The sequence below is a fragment of the Thamnophis elegans genome, chromosome Z, assembly GCF_009769535.1.
Source record: "Thamnophis elegans isolate rThaEle1 chromosome Z, rThaEle1.pri, whole genome shotgun sequence".
Classification (NCBI taxonomy): Eukaryota; Metazoa; Chordata; class Lepidosauria; order Squamata; family Colubridae; genus Thamnophis; species Thamnophis elegans.
The window spans coordinates 50,466,754-50,490,805 of NC_045558.1; the positions used below are offsets into that span (position 1 = coordinate 50,466,754).

General features: G+C 36.0%; 1 protein-coding gene across 7 annotated transcripts in view; it reads left to right on the forward strand.

Moving 5' to 3' along the window:
* RBMS3 (RNA binding motif single stranded interacting protein 3) overlaps positions 1-24,052 on the forward strand; it is a 538,131-nt gene that overhangs the window by 177,268 nt on the left and 336,811 nt on the right. For all 7 annotated transcript variants that reach the window (XR_004256904.1, XR_004256905.1, XM_032235699.1 and 4 more), the window contains exon 3: positions 5,198-5,256. Coding sequence is in view for 5 of the 7 variants with exons in the window: in XM_032235699.1 (XP_032091590.1) it covers positions 5,198-5,256 (59 nt within the window). In the remaining 2 variants the exon portion in view is untranslated. The remainder of the gene's footprint in view (positions 1-5,197; positions 5,257-24,052) is intronic.

Here is a 24,052-nt window from a genome sequence, read left to right on the forward strand (position 1 = left end):
GAAAAAGGGACTTAATTTTCCAATTGCTGTTTATCTCTGGGTGCTGGTTACCTCAGAACTGAAGGCTTCAGAGGGAGGAGCTGGTTTGACCCTGAGGGTATCTTTCTTATTCCAAAAATGAATACATGATAAAGACAGATATGGATGGAATGGATGAATACCTAGGTTGCTAAGTAGATAGTTGGATGGATGAAATGTATAGATGGAATTTGTCACTGTTTTCTGGGATATAGTTTGTGATAAATTATAATTTATTTTGACTACTGTTAGAATTTATTGAAAAATACATTTATTTAGAGTTTTACTTTTTTCTTTGAAACATAAGCATATATTTGTTTTATATTTCCTATTACTACAGTGTGTTATTTATACTGTATAGAATGCTCAGTAATATTGGTTTGTTGCTCTTTATGAAGTTAAATGCAACATAACAGAGTGCATTTATGAAGCTGTTTTATCTGAAAGAGCAGGGATAAAAGGGAACGATTCTAAAACATGCTAAAAGTAATGAGATTCAAACACTAGCAATGATAAACCAGAAATTAAATCAATTCTGCTTTATAATTCAGAAGCTCAACCATTACTCTCATTCCCATTAATTTCAGTGGTAGTGATGATTTACAACTACTAAAAATAACAGGAGCAAAGGATTAGTATTGTTTTACAGTTTTGTTATTTCTCTAAAAAGCTATAAAATTGAACTCAACAAATTGATTTCAGACTTTGTCATGTTAGAGGACTGATAAAGCCTGGAATATCTTTCCCCTATAGATGTAGCTGCTCAGCTAAGTAGACAAGTCAATTTTGGCAACTGAGATGGTTCTTCCCTTTGGCACTTCAGAATAAGCAATTTGGATTGCTTAGCAATTTCAAGAGGAGGCACTACTTGGAGTTAACAAATGCCTTTTACAATGCTGAAAAGAAATCTTCTGAATAATCTAAACTTCCATTTACAGGAAGAATATTTTGAGAAACTGTGTATACATTCCACATCTTTATTTGTCTATGGCTCATTTATCGCATAAATGTACTCTAAATTGAATCTTACTCCTTCTCTCATAGCATTTCAGTCCTTGTTTAAAAGCTACTTCTTTATCACAGTGCTAATCCTTATATGTTTATTTAAAAATTTCTTTAGTACTGATTTAAGTACTGTTATAAATAGATTTTAATTCAACCGAAATAGGGTTCATTGAACCATTCTGACTCCTGCTTTGTGTTGTATGGTGATTTGCTGTATGTGGTAATTGTACATTGGGTGACTTCGGGGAGTCATTTTCATTCACAGAACAGTTGGTATGGAGCAAAATAGAATAAAAAATGCTATGACAGGTTATCTTGAAGTTTTCTTTAAAAATAGTATATTTATCTCTATTTGATATATATCTCATATATAAATAAATGATATGACTGGTGCCTTATTATATGGAAAATGTTGCCATCAATCTTGTAAGAGGCTGAAGTGTACCCTATTCTTAAGAAGCTTTCCTATTATCCACAAGTGCTAAATAAACCCCTGATCTCAAACTTTCCTTTTACATACACACACACACACGCACGCACGCATGCACGCACAGGCACAGGCACAGAAACAGACACACTGTCTTGAGAGATCAATCACTGTTTTGGAGATGGATATCATTAGTGTGCTGAAGGTGCCCAATATAAATGTCCACACTGGATCTTACTGAAAATTCTGTTGAAGTTTGATGTCTGGAGGTTGTGTGGGTTTGGAGGAGACAAAAATACCGTATTTTCACGACTATAAGCCGCATTGAAAATCCTAAAATTTGATCAAAAACCGGCAGTGCGGCTTATAACCCGGTGCGCTTTATATATGGAGCAGTTTCCCTCCCCAGCGCCCAGGCTTTCTCCTCAGTTCCTGCCTGTTCCTGCCTCCCGTTCCTTCCACCATCTGAGCAGTTTCCCTCCCCAGCGCCCAGGCTTTCCCCTCAGTTCCTGCCTGTTCCTGCCTCCCGTTCCTTCCAGCATCTGAGCAGTTTCCCTCCCCAGCGCCCAGGCTTTCCCCTCAGTTCCTGCCTGTTCCTGCCTCCCGTTCCTTCCACCCTCTGAGCAGTTTCCCTCCCCAGCGCCCAGGCTTTCCCCTCAGTTCCTGCCTGTTCCTGCCTCCCGTTCCTTCCACCCTCTGAGCAGTTTCCCTCCCCAGCGCCCAGGCTTTCCCCTCAGTTCCTGCCTGTTCCTGCCTCCCGTTCCTTCCACCCTCTGAGCAGTTTCCCTCCCCAGTGCCCAGGCTTTCCCCTCAGTTCCTGCCTCCCATTCCTTCCACCCTCTGAGCAGTTTCCCTCCCCAGCGCCCAGGCTTTCCCCTCAGTTCCTGCCTCCCATTCCTTCCACCCTCTGAGCAGTTTCCCTCCCCAGCGCCCAGGCTTTCCCCTCAGTTCCTGCCTCCCATTCCTTCCACCCTCTGAGCAGTTTCCCTCCCCAGCGCCCAGGCTTTCCCCTCAGTTCCTGCCTGTTCCTGCCTCCCGTTCCTTCCACCCTCTGAGCAGTTTCCCTCCCCAGCACCCAGGCTTTCCCCTCAGTTCCTGCCTGTTCCTGCCTCCCGTTCCTTCCACCATCTGAGCAGTTTCCCTCCCCAGCGCCCAGGCTTTCCCCTCAGTTCCTGCCTGTTCCTGCCTCCCGTTCCTTTCACCCTCTGAGCAGTTTCCCTCCCCAGCGCCCAGGCTTTCCCCTCAGTTCCTGCCTGTTCCTGCCTCCCGTTCCTTCCACCATCTGAGCAGTTTCCCTCCCCAGCACCCAGGCTTTCTTCTCCGATTGGTTTTAATGGGGAGGTCCGATGGAATAGCGCTTAATGGGAGAAGGATTAATAGTTTCTCGGGTTCAAGCTGCGGATTCTAACTTTCACAAAGGGAACTAAAGCTGAGCAGGTAATTGCTTTATTAAAGCCGATTCAGTTCACGGGAGATATTTGGTGCGCTTCTTTGAAAATCTCCTTCCCAATTCTGCCCAACGCCTCCCCGACCTTACTGGACGAACGGTGCGGGGGGGGGTGTATCATGTAGTGCGGAGTCCGAGGAGTGGCAGATGTTGCGATTTCATTGGTAATTTGTTTGTTTGCGCGCGCGGATGAATGTTGCAAAAAAAACGTGCGGCTTATAACCCGGTGCGCTTTATATATGAAAAAAGTTTGAAAAATTAACGTTAACTGATACTGCGGCTTATAACCCGGTGCGGCTTATAGTCGTGAAAGTACGGTAACTAAAGTAGACCCTGAGCAAGATGGAGCTATTGTTTCCATGTTGTAGCTCTAGTGCTGTTTTAATGGAGGATGTTACCACAGAATCAAATCTGTAACTTGAAGATATTTTGTATATATGGTTTCTGTCTGAGCAGTAGGTAGAGGCCATGATACAGGGTCCATCTCCAGCTTCAGTGTATACCTAGAGAAAAAAGACCTTGCTGGTGTGGCTCATGCTTTTATTACAACCTGTCTGGAACATTCTAATATGCTTAGGGCGGTCTTTAAAAACCATTTAGAAAGTGTAAATGATCCAGAATACAGAGACTCACGAATAGCTTTCTGGGTGCAATTTAAAGTGCTGTTTTTCACTTATAAAGATCCTCTATGGCTTGGCTCCAGGTTAACTTCAAGACAGCATTCCCCTGACCTAAGTAGTATTTTTGAGAGAAAATGAGCTCTCAATGCCGGACTCCTTGGTTACAGGGAGTTACAGGGAGTTACAAGTAACCAGGGTTACAAGGAAAACTTGGGTCCTTCATCTTAAAAGCGGAACCTCTTCTTGAGGAATTTCTCATGCTGCTCTCCCCCCTCCTCTCTAGCGCATACCTTTTACATGCTGTGGTCCTTTCCATCACATCAGTGCGGAGGAGGAAGGGGTGCCTAAAAGATTCATGTGGAAAGTCACCCTGAAGCTCCCTTTCGCTTTCAAGTCAATTCGGTGACGGGGCTTCCTGCAGAAACCGATGACAATTTAGTCCAGTGGTAGTCAACCTGGTCCCTACCACCCACTAGTGGGTATTCCAGCTTTCATGGTGGGTGGTAGGGGTTTGCTGTAACTCTGCTTTATAAATTTTATAAAGTAAAGTTACTTCCCTACTTTATAAATCACCATTACTATGGAACCAGTGGGCGGTTAGAAAATTTTACTACTAACAGAGATACAAAAGTGGGCAGTAGGTATAAAAAGGTTGACTACCCCTGATTTAGCCAGTGAATTGGGAAGAGCATTCCTGGGCTTTCCTCCTTCATGCCACTGCTCATAGCCCTTGGGAGAGGCCAGGAAGCCCCTGGAAGCTTTGGGAGAAAGGTGAATGCTCTATTTCCCCTCTGAGTTTTTTTTGGAAGGAGGACACAGTGGTGGGTTTCCATTTTTTTAAATCACCAGTTTGCTTGTGTGCATGCTCGTGCATGCATGTGATGCTTCTGCGCATGCACAGAAAAATCCAGGCTGGTGGGCAGAGCCTCCGACCACCACCACTAGCAGTTCCCCTGATCTGGGAGCAACCCATTTCTGGAGGGGGGAGAGGTAGTGAAATAATGACTTTTCTTTCCCCACTATCTCTCTATGTGCCTAGCTTGGCTATTGTGTTATTCAATAGGATTGTGCGGAGGAGTCTCAGTTATTGGTTAGCTGAAATACCCTCCTGATCAGTAACTTGGTTTCCCCCCACCTGCTCATAAGCCCTAAGAGTTATCTGCAAAGCCTGAATTAAAACTATTCATAGCTTGTCTCTAAACGTCTAGGGTTCACTGCGTTATCTTACGTACACCACACCTATAACCCAGAAGCCTTGACTCTTTTAACTTTCGCAAGTTCAAAAGCATGCCAAATGCAAACATTTACTTTTCAATTAAAAGTTGTTTATATCATTGAAAGCTCTGTTATTGTGTTTTTCTTTTAAGGAAAAAGATGCTAATGTACAAGGTTTTTATTTCTAAACTAAAATCTCAGTGTTCAGGTTAAATTGCTGTGTTGGCACTTTGAGATAAATAAGTGGGCTTTTGGTTGCAGTTTGGGCACTCGGTCTCTAAAAGGTTTGCCATTACTGCTGTATAGGTTGCATTCTGAACTTTTAATGTCACAGTTTTTGCCCTTGGTGAAATCTACTTCTATGTCTTAATCATGTTAGGTGACTGAATGAAATTGAAATCACAATAAAATAAACAAATATATGTCTTTATATGTAAAATATTATTTTTCCCCTTTTGTTTTTAGGTATGGAAAAATTGTATCTACAAAAGCAATCCTAGACAAAAACACAAATCAGTGCAAAGGTAAGTGAAAAAGTCCTTCTCGAAAATTCCACATCAGTTTGATTGATTGGTTTGTTCATTGCCAAAGTTCAGGCTCTGAGAGTGCAATCAACATAATATACAGTAGAAAGCATGTTTAATAATGCCAGTTCTTGGAGCTGTACTTCCAGTAATATTGCTCATTAATTTTTTTCATTAACAAACAAAATGAAAATCACAAATCAGAACAACTATCAAATTGCTTTGCCAACCAAGTAAATTACCTTCTAATTACACAGTGTCATCTGATTTGAACAATATGACTGGTAATACAAATTGATTTACTACATATAAATACAAAACTCTTTGAGGGAAATGCCTTGTTCCATATTTTATATGTAGATGTCTTTTTCTCCTTTTTCTTCTTTAGAGAAGAAAAGTTTAAATTTGGAGCTGTGGGAACTTCAAAATTGTCACACTATATTGTGAAAATATAACATTATATTTTTTACTCTGCATTTATTATTAGACAAATATTTTCCATTTTTTATCTTCAGAATAATACTGCAATAGTAGGACATCAGTTGTGCTTATTTAACTTCTTACAAACTTTTAAAAATACCCATATAGAAAAGATCTCGGTAGTTTATTCAGAGTTGTACTTGTTTTCTATAAGGTGATCTCTGCTGGTGTGTGTGTGTGTGTGTGTGTGTGTAAGTGAGTGTGTGTGCAGCTGATGTCCAGTATTAATCTTTCTGAAATAGACTTTGCTTACCTGATGTCTTCCTGATCACCTTCGGTCTACTTCATCTTCAAATAGCTTGGCTAGAGATTGTTGGAATTGTTATCCAGCATTTAGAAGATACCAAGTTGAAAAAATTCTTCTAACTAGATTGGAAAAATATGTTTTAAAGGAAGGTGACAATTTTACAATCTTATTTTGAGAGCAACAGCTGAGAAAAGTTGCATCTATAATATTTTAGATAAATAGTAACAGACTTACTTAGTAACAGAACACATTTCAAGTAAGGTGAAAATGACAAAAATATTCATATTCTGCTCTTCTATCACATATTTCTGAATGAAATATTTATACTGCCCTTTTGTTGCTGTGCTACAGTGCTTATTTTTTTAAACAAACTGTGATTAAAAATGTTAGTTGACAATGTTATAGTTTTAAGATCAAATCCTAGAATGCTATATAGGTAATCCTTGACTTACCATTATTTGTTTATTGATAGTTCAAAGTTATAAAGACCTTGGGAAAAGTTATTTATGATTCATCCGCAAAGTTCTGACTGTGCACAATCTTGTAGTTTTGTGATTTTGTGATCACAATTTGGGCACTTGGCAACTGACTCACAGTTGACTTACAACTCTTGCAGTTTTTTTGCCATAATGTGATCATGACTGTAGTTAGCTTCTGACAAGCAAAGTCAATTGGGAAAGCTGGATTTGCTTAACATCCATGTGATTAACCTACTGACCACATGGTTCACTTATCAACTATGATAATTCACTTAATGACCATAGTAAATATGGCTTTAAAATTGGGCTTAAGCATGTGATGACTCATGTACTGAATGCATTGCTTAGCGACCAAAATTCTAATCCAAACTGTGGGCATTAGCTGAGGACTACCTGTATTTATGGATGACTATGTTTTTTTGACCTACAGCAATATAGGAGAAAAGGTTTCCAGCTTCTGAATTATGGTATTCCCAAGATATTATAGGAAGCACAGTAGCCTCAGCTTAAAATGGATCTGAATTTACTCTCTTTCTGATTTAAATCATGTTTATGTCAAACTGTTCTTAATGAACTCAACAAGAAAATACTAGCTTAGGTCTAATGACAATTAATTTTTGCTGAAATATCATTTAGAAAGGTTTCTTTTTAAATGACTACACAATATGCCCTTATATGTGTAGACTAATTTTAATTTTTTAGGATATGTATGTGGGTAAAATGAAGGACAATGCCATAAGTGAAATATTTGAAAGAATATATAGATGGCATGCTGAACTCTGTCCTATCTTTCCTCTATAGCTCCATTCCCTTTCTAATGTCTTTAACTGGATGCCAATTAAATGCACAGATCATTGAAGGGTAGACAGATACAGAGAAAGTATTAAGTAAGAGATGTAACCAATTGAATTTGCAAAGACCTTTTTCTTTACATTTTAGAATTAATGGTGTGAAACCCCCATCTGAATATGTAGTCTGCCAACATGTTGCTATGCAGAATACTACTGTATATCTGCCCAACAAATCTATCTATATTTTCAATTGCTTAAGGTCTTCACGTTGACCTATTACTTTTTATAAAGTTAATATGCAAAGATGTTTTTTTAAGCAAACAAGATTTGATAGCATTGTCATTTCTGGTTTGCCTTCATATTTGATCTCATTTGGGTGCCTACTTTCATTCTTTTCCCACTGGAAATCCTACTAAATTACTTCAGTAATCATGATGATCATGTAATTCTCTAGTGAGAGAGATGATTTGCAAGCCAAAGAGCAAATAACCAGATTGCATATACAAATATACAATTTCCTGACATTTCCTAAAAATGTCAGCCATCAATGTTATTGCATTCTCACTAAAGTAATATTCACTTTGCATTTTATTGTAATTAGCATAGTATCTAAAAGACCATCTACTTTTATAGTAACCCTACTTAACCCTATAGGACTTCATCAGAAGGGTTTTGGCAGATGCATTTAGGTTTGGCTAAAACCTATCCTTAGTATTCACATATTCTCTGTTGAGATCTATCCCCTAGGTAACTTACATTTAAAGCAGAACTTAAAAACTGTGCCGCTTATTCACTCTTTTGGTATGTTGTAAGTTTTGCTTTTGTTTCTATAGTTTTTCACATTAATACTCTTGTCAGGCTTAGGCATTTTTTAAAAAAGTTTATTTATACCTGCAATCCTAGATTGCAATTAAAACAATGAATAGGAGCATTTATTCATGGGATTGCTTTATACATCTGTGATATTTGGTAACCATGCTTTTTAAAAATTGTTTTAATTAAAAAGCTATCTTGGGAATCTTCTGTAAGACTGAAAAGTCTGCTTCTACAATTCAAAAGAATGTAATTATGATTATTTTTCTCCAGTTTCTCAGCTGTTTTGTTTCTCACATCCTTGCTAAACATATCAATAGCAGCCAGTAAGAACAAGATTGAAATATTTGTATTTTATTGGTTGTCAAGCAGGACTAGAATAAAGACCATAAAAATGATTAACAATGGAACATAAAAAAAGAAACTGAAGACTTGATTTTGGATGCTCAATAGCATGCTCTTTGAGCAATCAAAGTATTAGTTTAAAAAAGTTTTTTTAAGTTTTAAAAATCCTCAAATGTTTCCATGTTTATATTGTTCAAAGAAGCAGAAGTAACAGTAGACCATATATGTAGCATTGGAAGATTATCCAAAAAGTAGTGAAAAAGATGCACTGAAGCTAGTATACCAGGAAGGCTTACTGACTACTTGAAAGATTAAACTGGCCTACAAGAAAGACCAAGTGAAGAACAGAATAGAGACACAGGAAGACAAAACATTACATGGCTAGTACATTAAAAATTAGCTGGGAAAACAGATAATAACAAGCCTTGGTAATGACTAAGAGAAGGAAAGTCAAAGAAAGAGATGGGGGGGAGCTAATTCTGGTTGCTCAAGGCCAATCCTTAAGAACAAATTCATACAAAGCCAGAATTGAGAAGATAGCAACAGACAGCAAATGCCGCCTATGCAAAGAATTTGAAAAAAAACCCAGTGGACCACCTGGACAGCTACTGCAAGAAGATTACACAGACTGGCAACAAACAACAGCATGACAAAGTAGCAACAATAGTGCATTGGAAAATCTGCAAGCAATATCATTTGCCTGAAAGCAAGTACTGATGGGACCATAAAATAGACAAAGTCATAGAAAATGAACAATCTGAATTGCTCTGGGACTTTAGAATTCAAACAGACAGGCACCTTCTACATAATACCCAGATTTAACAACTGTCAATAAGAAAAAACAAAAAAGTGGATAGTGTACATTGCAGTACCTGGAGATAGTAGAATAGAAGAGAAAGAACTGGAGAAGGTAACAAAACTACAAAGACCTGTTAAAAAAAGTAGAAGCAAAGGTAGTACCAATAGCAATAGGTGCCTTGGGTGCAATCCCTAAAACACCATTGGCTTAAATTTAAACACCGTTGGCATTTACAAATTAGCCATCAGACAATTGCAAAAGGCAGCTTTACTTATACCTACAGATATCTTGTGATGATATCTGTAGCACCATGAAACATCCAGATCTGCCTATCTCAAGCCTTTTGAAAGGACTTGATAGGTAAACAAAAATGTCAAATCCAATCTGAACATCTGGCTGATTGTGCAAAAAACTATAGTAATAAATATACAGATCTGTCTCCAGATCCTTGGAAATGACTTGATAGGTAGCCAAAATGCCAAATCTAGTCTGAACATCTGGTTGACTGTTGAGTCTGCTGCCTTTCTATGAATATGAAAATATTAATTTCTTCACCTGAGTGTATCTCTGGAAGTAATCCTAAAAAAATTTCAGTGAATTTTAAAAAAATCTGTCTTGGAATATTGCCTTAAAATTGGTTTCTGTTGAGAAATGTTTGTGCGAAAGATATAAAATATATCAGTTGTGAACTGAGAATACAGTACATATTTAACTAAGCAGTGCAACTGTTCTCTAAAGTTCACTTTTGCCAGTGTAAATGTGAAATTCGATACATAAGATAAATAAAAGTAGAGATTTCTATTATATAATGAGGCCATGTCAGGAATAACATTTCAGTATATAACATATATTACTGTGGAATTTTGGTGCTCTCTGAGCTTGATGGTTGTCTGTCAAATGTTTCATTATCAAACTATGTAACATCATCAGTGTTAGCTTCTATTGATAGAGACATAACCTTTCTTATTTGGGGATCTAAAATAGCAATGCTGTCAAGCATAGTCCCATGCAGGAAGATGTAGGAATATAACTATTTTTAAACATGCATCTTTATTTTAGAAACAATTGTGAATTGAAATACCATGAAAGATTTTTATTTGTTTAAGAGAGTCCATTAGGGGATGCCTCTTGATGATTCTTCTCAGATGATATTTTCTTTCTGGGGTGACATGCATATTAATTGGCACATAATTGCAGCAATCAAGCATTCTATAATAAAACTACATTAGCAAAACAGGAGCTTTTATGGCAGATAAAAGCAACATATCCAATTACAGTTGTAGAAAGCAAAAAGATATAAAGTCTGTTCAGATCTTGAAACTTGGAAAAATGCTCAATTTGATGTAACATCTAAGTTGGGCAGTCATTTTAATTTGTAATTGATTTTCCCTTCTACTAAAATGAAAAATTGGTTACACAGAGTGTTTTTCTTAAATGTATAGCATATTCTAGACCATGGTTTTATTACGATATGTATGTGCTTGGATATGTAATCATTCTTCTTATAGGCTTGCCTTTAATATAGTGAAGTGTTTAGAGCAGAAAGAATGAGTAATGGAGATTTCACTATACGGTTTCCATACCTCATAGCAATGGAATACAAGATTGTTCATTTGCCAGATATATGAGCCCATTTCTTAGAGGATGATTTACTGCCATCTGTGCCTGGCTTTACAAACTCTTCATAATGGCATGCATGCCAGTTTTATTTCTTGGTTTAATCGGCAACTCCAACTGCCCTGTATTTCTCTTTAGAAGCGAAAATAATTTGATATGGGAAATTAAAGATTTTACATAATATCCATTACAATCTGTGCTTCACATTCAAATCACCAGTTGTGAATAGCAATATTTGTGCAACCTATGGAATAATTCACATGGAAAAAGAAAAGCATCATTAGGATCAGGGGGAATATTAAAATATGAAGTAGTTCAAACCATTTTGCATTGTGAGGTTAGGAAACAATTTAACAGTTTGTGTGACTCCACAAAGCCAGTGTGTTAAGAAAACTCACCGTGGACAACTCACCATCGCCAACTCACCACGGTCAATTCATTGTGGGATAACTCACCACAGGACAAGAGTTACACTAATATAGAAGAAATAGTGGAATAGAATTATAAAGAAAGGATGACAAAGGAGGGACAAAATGAAATGTGAATGACAAAAATAAAAAAAAAATATTTTTAATTATTTTAAATGATTACATTGAATTATTGACTTGTCCTGTGGTGAGTTGATCGTGATGAGTTGTGCCATTCCAAAGCCAGTTTGTGAGAACTACAAATTGCACAATCAATTGTTGGAAAAAGGCAAGGTAGACCTTATCAAGAGAAATAACTCCATCTTCAACATGTGTTAGAGGTACTACTGATTTCTCCCCCCCCATGTTTTCTTTTTATATTTTATATATAGGATAGTAGAATTTAAATAGTACTATATTTTAAAAATGTTATCAATATAATCCTAGGATATAATCCTGTTTTCTGTGTCTACAAAAGGAAATAAAGAGAAAGGCAAAGCTGAATTTACAGATCCCTAATTTTTTAGCAATGTGATGTTATTTGGAAGGGTCATCGGCAAAATAGAAAATCATATTGTGGTTTAGACAATATGAGACTTATATATGAATATGAATATTGCTTCATGTTGTGAAAAAGTGATCTTAGAAATTGAGAGTAAAAGATAAGAAACTGACAAATCTTTTTAGTATTATTCTTCAGATTTTGGGCATTTTTTTGAAAGCAGGTATCAAGAAGCAGCTATTAATATTTTACAGTCCAAAAAGTTAAATTTAATTTCTTCAAAATATTTGCATACCATTTCTTTCTTGCAACTTAATAAGAAATATGCTTGGCCATTATTTTTAATCATACACACATGCACATCCAGACATACACCAACTATAACTAATTCTCTCTCTCCCCCTCCCCCTCCCTCTCTCGTACTTGAATTAATAGACTTGCATTGATTCCAGAACAGTAATAGCAATATGTCCAGGAAATCAGTTCTCTTTTGCTATTATCTCTGCTTTACTAATACCTTGATCAATCCTATATAAAATGTAATTGTGTCCCAGATAATGCAAAAGTCTAAAGACAACTAGCAAATATAGAAGGAGAATTTTGAAGAGTAAATTTGGACTGGATAGCAGCATACAATTGTACTAAAACATAAATTGGTTTAATGATTGGTACTAGAAATGAAACACAAGCCTATATGAATGGAGATGAAACCCTTCTTTATAAAGCTTTTTATAAAGTTAGAATACATACTAAATTTTATTTTTTGAGTTATAGAATAGCATGCATGATGGTGAGATGGGAATAATGAGGTAATGGATCAAATATAGCCTTGAGATAAACAAAAGTAAGAAAATATGTTTAAAGATATTACACAGTTCTATAGCAGATAATCCTCCACTTAAGATGATTTGTTCAGCAACTATTCAAAGTAATGATTATGGAAATTCTCAATCATCCAGATCATGGTTGTCCCAATGGTGCTTTTCCAAAAGACAACTTTTTACCAAAAAATTTGAAGTAATGTCATCATTCCATAGCATTGAATGGACTTACAACCAGTCCCCCAAGTTTCAGCTTTTGCAGTGCACCTGTAGTCACTTGATCACAATTTGTGCGGTTGGCAGTTTGCTTATGACTGCAGGAGTTCTTCAGCTTTTCTCCTCTGCCTATCTTTCTTCTTATTTATGCCCTTTTGGTCCTATGCACTCTGTAGCCATTGATGCCTTAGCTGACCTTTGCTCTTTTCTTTCTCCTGTTACTGATTAAGCATGTCGAACATGGTTCTTGTGAGGTAGTTGCTGGCTAGATGAGGCTTTCTTTTCAAGCCTCCCTGCAGCCTCCCTGCGAGACCTGAATGGAAAATGTGTCCAGTGCAGACGCATCTCATCAATGGTACAGTAGATGCAAAAAAGACTGCAAAGGTCATCTAGGACAATGGAACACAGGATGGCAGTAACTTAAGTGTGCAAAGTGGTGATCACAATTGTAGGTAGAACTGGGTTGGAGTGACTGCAGCTTCCTAGATTGACAACAAACCCCTTTGTCCCATTTTGCTGGACTGGATGGGATTGGATATTGTACTGCGGCTCAGGGACTTCTTGCTGCCCTAGAGCCACAGTGCATCAAGAAGCCCTGAAGTGCAGCCTAGGTGGCCATCTCTTGTGATTGCACAGATGCAAGTACAAATCTCACACCCTCTTTGCCCAGACTATCTGAGCTCTTGTCACACTGCAGCATACCCTCTGAATATGTATGGAGCCTCTGCTGAACCTCCAAGGGATTCCCTCATCTTCCACAGCACCTCTATGCTCCTTATAGGGGACTGCCTTTCTTCCCACACTGTAGACCTATGTGTCTACAGTTTCAACGGCAGCTAACACTGCCAGGATTGTTATTGCTAAAGGATGTAACATGGCTCTTTATGATTGTGTCATTCAGCAATTGAAATTTCAAGCCTAACTGTCGTTCTATGTATCTAGACATTTTATGGTTGACCTAGTGCTTTGTTTTTGCTTGAGAAAATATATTTGAAACTTGCCTACACTTGCCAAATTGTGATAATCAAAGATTGCTATAGCATTTTATTGTTCATAATAATGAGACATTGGACTAAAAATATAAATAATGATTAGCTCTACATGAACTCCTAAAGATGCACAAGAATGTTGACAGATTTTAGCTAATAAATGACATTCATTTGATCTTAAAACACAGTGACCTTTTTATATTTTTATTAAACTGACATTTTTTGAGAAAGAATTTTTAAACAAAATATACTTGCACATATAGTACTTAATGATTTCAATCATCTCAACACTATAGGTAGGTGACACAGCTGTCTTTGAAAAGAAGAAGAGTCTCAGAAAAGAAATAATTTCTAAAATAATTTGAAATTTGAAGTTTTGTTTGCATGAGTTAGCTATCCAAACATCTGGTAGGTATTTCATTCTGTCTTAATCATTTTAAGTTTTTTCTTCATTAGTAAACATGTGTCAACTCCAAACAATGTAAACTAGGGGTGTCAAACTCAATTTTTCCACAGGCCACATCAGAATTCCAACTGTCCACTGGGGGCTGGGGGGGAGCAGAGAGGAGTCAGTACTGCATGTGCTTGTGGGAGTCAGTGGGCGCATGTCTGTGCAGGCCCCACCCCTGCCATCCCAGCTGGAGAAGGGGAGCAGGCTGCTGACAACAGCGGTGGCTATGTCCCCAGATTCATGTGGAAGATATGACATTAGTTTTAGTGTAGGTAAGTTTGCTCTCCCTTAATACTTCTTTTATATATCAGGTTATTTATTTATACTTCAAAATGACATTGTTGGATTTAAAATACCATTACCTGTTGGCACTCTAAGTTTTAGCTCAAGCAGAAAAATCTTGCCTTTTGTCCAGGATTCATGCTACCTATGTCTATAATGCCAGCTGTGACTCAGAAGCAGCATATTCTAAATGATCAAGTATTCTTTCACAAAGCAGCCCATGCCCTTCTGTTCTTCTTTCTGTCTTAGAAGCCCATATACTCCTGGGTTTCACTCATATCTTTAGTCTTTGTCTGAGTGAGATCCAAATATGTCTATTATTTCTCAACTCTTTGATTCGAAGGAGCCAGACTTGAGAGTGTGTATGTAAGCAATGGGGACAGGTTTATCTTCCATTATGGGCAGCTTTCCTCCCTAGTGGATGCCAGTATGTACATAATTTTATTTATCTGTACTATACTATATGGATTAGCTCCATTTTGTTGAAAGTTCCAGAGTTGCGAATTCGTGTATATAAAATAGTACATCCTGGTTTGGGAATTAATAATTTGGCATAAATACAACAAAATAATTACAAAATAACTACCAGATATATCCGACAAAGCAAAGCATATGCACATTACTTAGTTCACATCATGAATAGCAATTGGAATTACACTTTCCAGAATCAATTGGTAATGAACATGTTGGTTGAAGCTTTAGGATATAGCTTGCATCTGTGAAATAATTTTCTGAACTATTATGGGTATTTTATCCCTTTATCTTCAGTGTGTGTTTGATCTTAGCTGCAATAAATGAAATTTCTAGCTAGAGTGACTTATTTTTTAAATCTTTTATTTTTTACAGCTACTTGGTGTCCTAAAGGTATTTGTTTTCATGTGACACTGAATATATGAATAGGATCATTATTTAATTATTTTCCTATATGCATATATTTTGACATCTGTCATTATTGCTTGAAGGGTTCCTATTTGCTGTTAGTAACCTTGGGAAATAGCAGCGTACTTGGCAAAAAGAAATTAACTGAACATCCCTTTGCCAGGTAAATTAACTTGGAGGCTTTATGTTGTGTATATTTCTACATGCCCTCAAAGGGGCATGCATCCTTAAAATTTGAAAAAGATTTCAGAAATATTTGTTTGTGTTTGAAAAGTTATAATGATGTACCTACAATATATACATATAACAAATCTTCCTTCAATGAGATTCTTAGTTGAGTCCCTTCTTTTAAATATATTAGCAAAATGTTCCTTTATGTAGGTGCCAGTGCAGTTCATGCAAATAGAGTCCATGATTTCATTTAAATTCTATTTTATCTTAAATCATGTACAGTTTTTCCCCTGGGTTTGAGGTCATAATTTTGGGAGAGGCAGTTCCATTATAATTACTTCCCCAGACTCTTTATTTTCCCTTCTTACTAAATTATTACTCTTTAAGAATCTGATTCTGTTTCATATTCTTCACCTCATTAGATGTTTCTGTGGGATTAAGGAAATGTTTTAGATATATAAAACCCTCAAAATAGTCAAATTGTATATTTATAGTCTGTTATTTGTTTTTCAATGTAATAGAACCTCAAAAAAATTAGGCTGCATCTTGACTAAATATAACAGTGTTTATTTATTGTATCCATATCCTAGTCTTGGCGATTTCTTTTAAAATTTAATCTTAAGGCAGTGAATTCAGACTTTAGTTAGAAAAGATTATAGTATATATATACCAACATTATGTTCAAAATATAGCTTACCTGTACTACCTTTTTGACTCTACAAAGTCAAACACAGCTGCCGGATTTGCACTGTGATCTTTCAGAAGCTTGACTTTTGGTTTTACATTCCCAAATATATTGTAAGAATGAAATAACCATCAGACCACTTAATGCTTCATCACACTTCCTAATGCAGCAGCCCCCTACCTTTAGGGGCACCAGAGACAGGATTCCATGAAGAGAGGTTTTTCTGTGGACTGGAGATGGTGTGATTTTGTTTTCTGCCTGCATCCCACGGATTTGCTTGTTTGTACAGGCCAGTTTCTGGCATGCCATGGGAGGGTGCCAGACCACAGACTGGGGGTTGGGGACACCTGCCCTAATGCATTGCAATTATTATCAAGTTGTTTTTGTTTGATGGATCATAAATTATGAAAGCCTGCAATATAGTATATATCTTTATATGCTATATTGCTTGCTTCATTTTTTGTGGAAATATGAACTCTGGCATGAGAAGGCATAGAGAATAGATCTGTAACAGAAGAAGTTTAACCACCTGCTTTTCATCTGTCATCTTGAAGAACTAAGAGATTGGAGGACAAAAATGGTTATATTTATGTATGTATAAGAGATGGGAAAATTAAGACTTAGTTTTACCCACTGCCACCACTTGATAGTTTCTATTTCTATTTCTTTTGGATTTCAGCTTCCAGAACACTGTAGCTTCTCTAAAGGAAAGCTTTGATAATAAAATTTGAAACGTTATGGTCATATGCTCTCCAGTTTGTCTTACTTAGAAAAGACTGTCCAGGCTGTCCAGCAAGTAGTCTGTGGTAACTCTCTTTGCTATGCAAGCATGCAAAAAATAATAATCTCTCTGCTTTCCCACTGTTTCCTGACTTTTTAAATTATAATTATCTGGAGCTGTTTCTATCAGATGATAGAAGAAAACATTTCTTTTCTTGGTGGGTAATTAACTACAAATGAAACATTAAGTATCTAGACCATGCCAGTTTTATCTCAGTTTGCATTCCAGGATGATGTGGCTAACGTTAGATGCCATGCATATCTGCCAGTAAGTGAATAAGAAAATCAAGGAAATGAGGTAGAACAGCTGTGGCTGCCATCCCAACTCTCTGTATGTGGGAGGAGTGGTGGCTTGTGGGCATTGGATAAAAGCAGGTATCTAAGACTGAGTTTGTGAAATGAGCTGGCTGACGGGAAATGTATGATGAATAGAAAGTGATCTTTGGTTTCTTTCATCTCTTCCTAATTCTGAATTGGGAAAATAACTTGAGAAAGTTGGTTATTGCAGAAGTCAAACTTTCATGTACATATATACTTTGAATATGTAGTTGGGAATGTCAGCTGGATGTAAGTCAGAGATCTTCTAAAAGTCAAGGCAACCTGAAATATTCAAAAAGGAATCCTTTCTCCAGGAGCATCTGTAGGAATTTAAAACAATACTAACTTCAAACTCTAAAATGCCAAGATCTTAATATTTAATACTTTAATACTGTTTAAAAGTTAGATGACACAGTCCTTCTGATTGTGACTGTATGGACGAAATAGCTACTGATAGAGGAGAATAGTAGTAACTCAGGATGGAAATTTGGGTTCCTTGGTGCATTTTGAGCACTTTGGTTGCTGTTGGTTTTTTGTAGATGTTTAATTACCAAACTAGGTAACATCATCAGTGTTAAGAAGGAGTTGGGTTTGTTCTCAATTTATATTCTAAAGCTTGCCCTGTCAATATTGGTGGATTGGCCTTGGTGGTTTTTTGGTTGGGCTATTTACTGTTAGATTGTTTGGCAATTCTTTCATTAAGGTATTGTTTATTTCTTGATTGTTGATATGATGTTAAACTTGGTGTTAATTTATGCTCATCTGAATATTAATTTTTGGTGAAGAAGTATTTTGATCTTTTTGTTTCTTTTTGGCTTGTTAATTGACTCTTTTGCTCAGTATGAGATGTTGTTTGTGTATATCTGCCTATTGATGGTCAGAATGGCAAGCTTCCAGGAATTCTGCAGTGGTTTTGGATTTGGATTGGTCTATGATAGTCATTTTCTTAGTCAATATGTTGTGAAATTAAAGAATTTTCATCATATCTTCTGATTGCTAATTGATATTCATATGTGCATTCTAATCATTTGCTTGTTTATCCTGCATAGTGGCAATTGTAATCTTTACAATCTATTTTGTAGATGGCTGCTGGGTTTTTTCTTTCTTTTTCTTCTGGGCTTATGGATATTTTGATTTACTTAGGACATTTTAGTTGGTTTATGTGCTATATTGTTGTCATATAGTTATAATAGACTGTTGGTTTCTGAGATGTTTTTTGATGTATGTCAGTGTTATCCTTTTTACAGTGTTATCCTTTATCCTTTTGATTATGTTGTATTGAGTTGTATGGTCAGGCTCTTTTTGATGAAGTTGCATTCATATCCATTTTAATGGAAGACATATAGATGATATTCAGGGTTGCTGGAGTGTTTGTGCTCAACTAAACATGTTCTTACACAGCTTGTCTTTTGAAAGTTGGGTTATTGCAGGTATTAAGGCCCATTTTTTGTTGCTAAGCAAGACGGTATTTAAGTGAGTTTTGCCCCATTTTATGATCTTTTTTGCCACATTTGTTAAGTGAATCACTGCAGTTGTTAAATTAGTAACACAGCTGTTAAATGAATCTGTCTTTTCCATTGACTTTGCTTGTTTGACAGAAGGTCGTAAAAGGTCAGCTGCTAATAATGGGACACTACAACTGTCATAATATAAGCCAGTTGCCAAGGGTCTGAGTTTTGATCATGTGAACATGGGGAGGCTACAATGGTTGTAGGTTTGAAAAAAGATCATATGTCATGTTTTTAGTGCCCTTGTAACTAAATGGTCACTAAATGAATGGTTGTAAGTCAAGGACTACCTGTACTTTGGTAGTTGAGCACTTGGTTGGTGTGGATTTCTTTTCAGTAGACCTGGGTTTCTAGTTTGCTATCATAGTCTCTGGTGATAAGGATACCAGGAAGGGTAATGTGTTTTTTCTTCTTCCCTTGTGCACTGCTTTTCTTGAAGACATTGTTGATGGTTTCATATTTGTTCACTTAATCAAGTATTAGAAAACAGGATTGCTGCTAATGGAAAACTACCATTGATACAAATAATGATAATTGCATGAATGATTTTCACTCAGAAAGGATTATATCAAGAGGTAGTTATAGAAAGAGTTAGCCTGATGATTTTTTTCTCTTGTATGATAAATACAACTTTTAATTTTGAAATAAGTCTGTTTGAAGAAACAGGACGTCTGACTTTGGCAAAGAGTCTCCATTTTAAAATTTGCAGCAGAAATAAACTACAATAGCAATAAAATATGGGGTTTGTCTACATTAATCCAAATCTGAAAAAAACTGCTCAAATGTATTTGTTTCAACCTTAATTAAAAATATGCTGTATATACACTGTGTTATTCCATTTGATTAATCTGTGATTTCTGTGCTCCATGGAACTATTCTTGAAGTCACAAGCTGTCTCAATCTCTGTGATAGGTCATTAGTTGTACTGTGGGGAATGGATTGCTGACATTTGTCTTCACTAAAACTGATGGAAATGGAATTAAGTAGGCAAAAAGTGGCAAAGGGAAGCATTGAATTTTTTCCATCTGAGATTTTTTTTTAAAATCACTAAATCATGTTCGGACTGCTTTTCTAGTAGAAAGATAAAAATTATTATATCAAAGCTGAACAAGAGCAAAGATGAGAGTTATTTATTGGTATAGGTTTAAATAAATTATCTGCCCTTTTCACTAGAGAAAAATCAATATCCAACCATACCTTGTATGTTTGTAATGGACATTGGATTACTCCAATAGAAAATTTGAACTTTTCTGCAAATTGTTTTGAAAAAACCTCCTATAAATGTTTTGTTTTTAAAGTTCAAATTTCTGAAATTATGTTTTGGGATATTGATGACAATATCCCTATCTATGATATATCTATTGATGTGTCTTGAATAAAGTGACAATCAAAAGAAAATTTTCATAAAAGTTTAAAATGCCTTATTTCCTCTGCTATCTGACAATATCTATGTGATTGAAACAACCACTTCAAGTGGCTAAATTTATGAGAACTAAAATTAAAAAGTCTATATGGGAAAAACTGCAAGTAATTTCCATTTAGACTTAAGTGATTTGAATTAGGTAGTTCCAATACACATTTTGTGAATTAGTTTTTCATATTGATACCTTACCTACAAATTATTATAGGTGGTATTCTCACCATAACCTCCTCTACAGAAATCATACTGGTCCTGCATAGATATGTAATACTTTGAAAAATAGAGGACTATTGTGAAAACAGTAAAGGCAATTTTGTCTTTTCTACAAAACAATGGTTTTCTAGTATATATTTTGATTATTATTTTAATGGGTTTATGTGATTTGTCATTTTAAAACTTTAGTCAGTTTACTAGAAAGTATGAAGATGGTAGAGACAATAAGTTCATTATGGATATTTATTTATTTATTTATTAGACTTATATACCGCTTCATAGGGCTTTTAGCCCTCTCTAAGCAGTTTACAAATTTTTTTTTTTAGCAAATTGAGTCAGCAACTTGCCCCCACAGTCCAGGTCCTCATTTCACCCACCTCAGAAGGATGGAAGGCTGAGTCGACCTTGAGCCGGTGAGATTTGAATCGCTGAACTACAGATCACAGTCAGCTAAAGTGGCCTGCAGTACTGCACTCTAACCACTGCGCCACCTCGGCTCTTATATTTTGGGGGGGAAAACTAATATAGTGATGCAATTCAGGCAAAATGCATTAAAATATCCATAATTTGTAAATCAGTCTCATTTGAAAAATGTTGTGTGCAACATTAAGAAAAAAACTTCTTTTGTTTTGTTAACTTTTGTGGACTATGATACAAATCTAAAAGGGGAGAATAGTAGTTGCCTTTGCAGGATAGATTAAAGAACACTTTAGGGAGACTGTCCATCAGATTTTATTTAGTCCTTTGTGTAAACTGGTATTTGTTTTATGCACTTGGGTTGTCTTATTTCTGTTCAAGTATGATTAATTTTCCAATAATTATCAAAGCATTGAGCTCAATTACAGAATCAATAATCATATGATCAAGGCATCTGCATCAGCAAATACATTTTAATTATTTATTTTATTTATTAATAAAATTTATAGGCCACCCAATCCCAGAGGAGGATATTAAAACTATATGGGAGAAATGCTGGTTTCCACCTTATCATTTATTATGATTCGTGGCAGGAAGAATAGCTTTAACAAACATATTTCAGGAAATATTGGTCAAATCAAGTTTTAAATTAGTTTTTAAAAAATCACCACAAAATTTACCATGATAATACATTACAGAATGTTGTTGTGTCTTAGCATGTATTTGTATATTACTTAACAATATATATCAAAGTTTAATATTATACCTCAAAGTTTGTTTACTTCTAGTAAAAGTGATGTGATGTAATCATTTCATCTGGGAACTTAATTCCTAGTGTAAAAAATCTCATTTATGGGAATATTTCCTTTATAACCTTTCTAAACTTTAAATTTTATAATTTAATCTCAGTGCTATTCTTTCTTAATATGTCCCCAAGTATCAGTTTAATTAATTATTTACATTTTACTCCTCCTGCCTTTACTGTATTTACATTTTTCCTTTTTATATTGCTTAGTGAAACGTTCAAGTAACAAAAATAACTGCTTTATTTTCGTGTTTATTTTTCATTTTATTCTTTCCGATTTTCTGGTTTTTTCCATGTTACAAAATCAAGAGACAGAAAGGACATAGTTATTCTAGCAAAGTCTTCAGCAAAATTTGTAAATATTAGTGCTTTTGTTAAAACAGCTTAGAATATTTTCATAGATTTAATTTTATTATAACTATGTAATGGTACTATGGAAGTGTTTACATAAGCCTTTCAACATCTGGACCCAATCAAATTTGACTTTAATCATGTCCTTGTATATTCAAGTTCTCCTTTTTTTAATTACTGCAGCCATTTCCTGAATAGTTCAAATGTATTTCAAAGCTGAGTGATGGTTAATGTACCTTTCTCTGCTAACATAGTTATCCTGTTGTATTATCCTGTTGTCTTGTTGTATTATCCTATTGTATTATCACAAAAAACTTTTATGTAATTTTAGCTTATTAGTTTTGTTCTTTTAAAATATTTTACATCATATTAATCATGTCAAATCTTATTAACTTGGTCAATAAGTGGTCTCATGCCATTTTACTTCTTTCTTGCCCATAGTAGGTTTCAGTTATATATATAAAAAAGCACTGCATGGAAATATCTAAGTCTTCCAATTTATCCTGATAGGAAAAACCAAAAGACAAATTTTTAAAAAGAATATTTAGGAAACTTTCAATAGGTGTGAAATACCATATATAACTATGAATAAGACCCTCTACAATAGATTGGTCCTCACAAATTCAATCCAGATAACAAAAAAATGTATCATCTGATAAGCCAGCTTTGAATTTCTAGCCAGCAACAGGCAGAAAACTGCAAACTTAACATCATCATTTATAAAACACACAATGTTAAGCCCCTGATGAGTTTTAAAAGAATTATGAAATCTAGTCTACAAATAAGGCAGACCAAATTTTGGGAATGTATTTTGCAACCTAAAATTCTCAGCTTATCTGCAAGTATATGCTGTACTTCTTAGAAGTAGTTATTTTGACTATATTATACTGCATTTATTTCCTGACTCAATTCAGGGAACTGGCGTTAACCTTTAAGTCCTTTAACAATTTGGGAACAGTTTTAAAAAGTTCTCACATTCATATTAAGATGCTTAAACCATCAATTACCTTTTGTGGTTTTATGCTCTTGGCCTTCAGCAAGATGGTGAAATTAGTAAGTATAAACAATTTGGTCTTTTCTGTAGCTACACTGACAAACTGTACTTAAGTTGTGGTCTTCAATGAAACTACAACTTATGGAGGTAAGTAAGCAATGGGGGACTCCAAGGTTCCATTTTAGGCCCGGTACTCTTCAACATCTTCATAAACAATTTAGATAAGTAAATATAAGGGAAATTCAAATCAAATTTTCAGACAACACTAAACTGGCAGAAATAGCCAATATCTGAGAAAATAGGCTTAAATCAGGGACGTGCAGTCACTAGAGGCAAGGGAGGCGGGGCCTCACCAGTCTCTTCAGGGAAAGGAAAGGATTTTAAATAATTTTCTTAAAATAATTAAAGCCAGGGTAGTTGCTACCAGATTTCAAGTCACAGTGGCTTGGTGTCTGCTCTCAGTATTAACTAGGAGGAGGCCAGAGAACTAGGGGCCTCTTTTGCATAAGGATTTTTTCGCCTTTTAAGAGTTAAGCAAGGGTTAACAAGCGAAGAATTTATTATGCAAATGAGGCAAGTATTCTCTCGCCTCATGTAGAGGGCATTTTTAGAGGCTTTTTAGAGTTTTCTGGGAGCGACTAGCTCAGTCTGACTTCAGAGCTCTGGCTTTTCAAGAGGAAAGGGCGGGCAGGGAAAAGCAGAGTTGAAATCGTCTCTGAAACAGCTGGAAAAGGTGCGTGTGTGGGGAGGGGGGAGGAATTCAAAAAGTTTGATTGGAAGGCAACAGGGAAAGGGGGGTATGGCAAAGGAGCTGCTTTCAAGCCTTTGGAAAATATATCCAATCCAACTTCTGTGTTTCTGTTTGAGAGTGAGTGAATGAGAGAAGGATCGAAGTTCTCTGTGTGTGTGTGTCTGTTTGAGAGAGGGGGAGGGAGGGAGAGAGGGAGGAAGGAGGGGGAGGGAGAAGAAAAAGAACGGGAAAACTTATTTTGCAAGGGGGAAAAATGCTGTCGCTT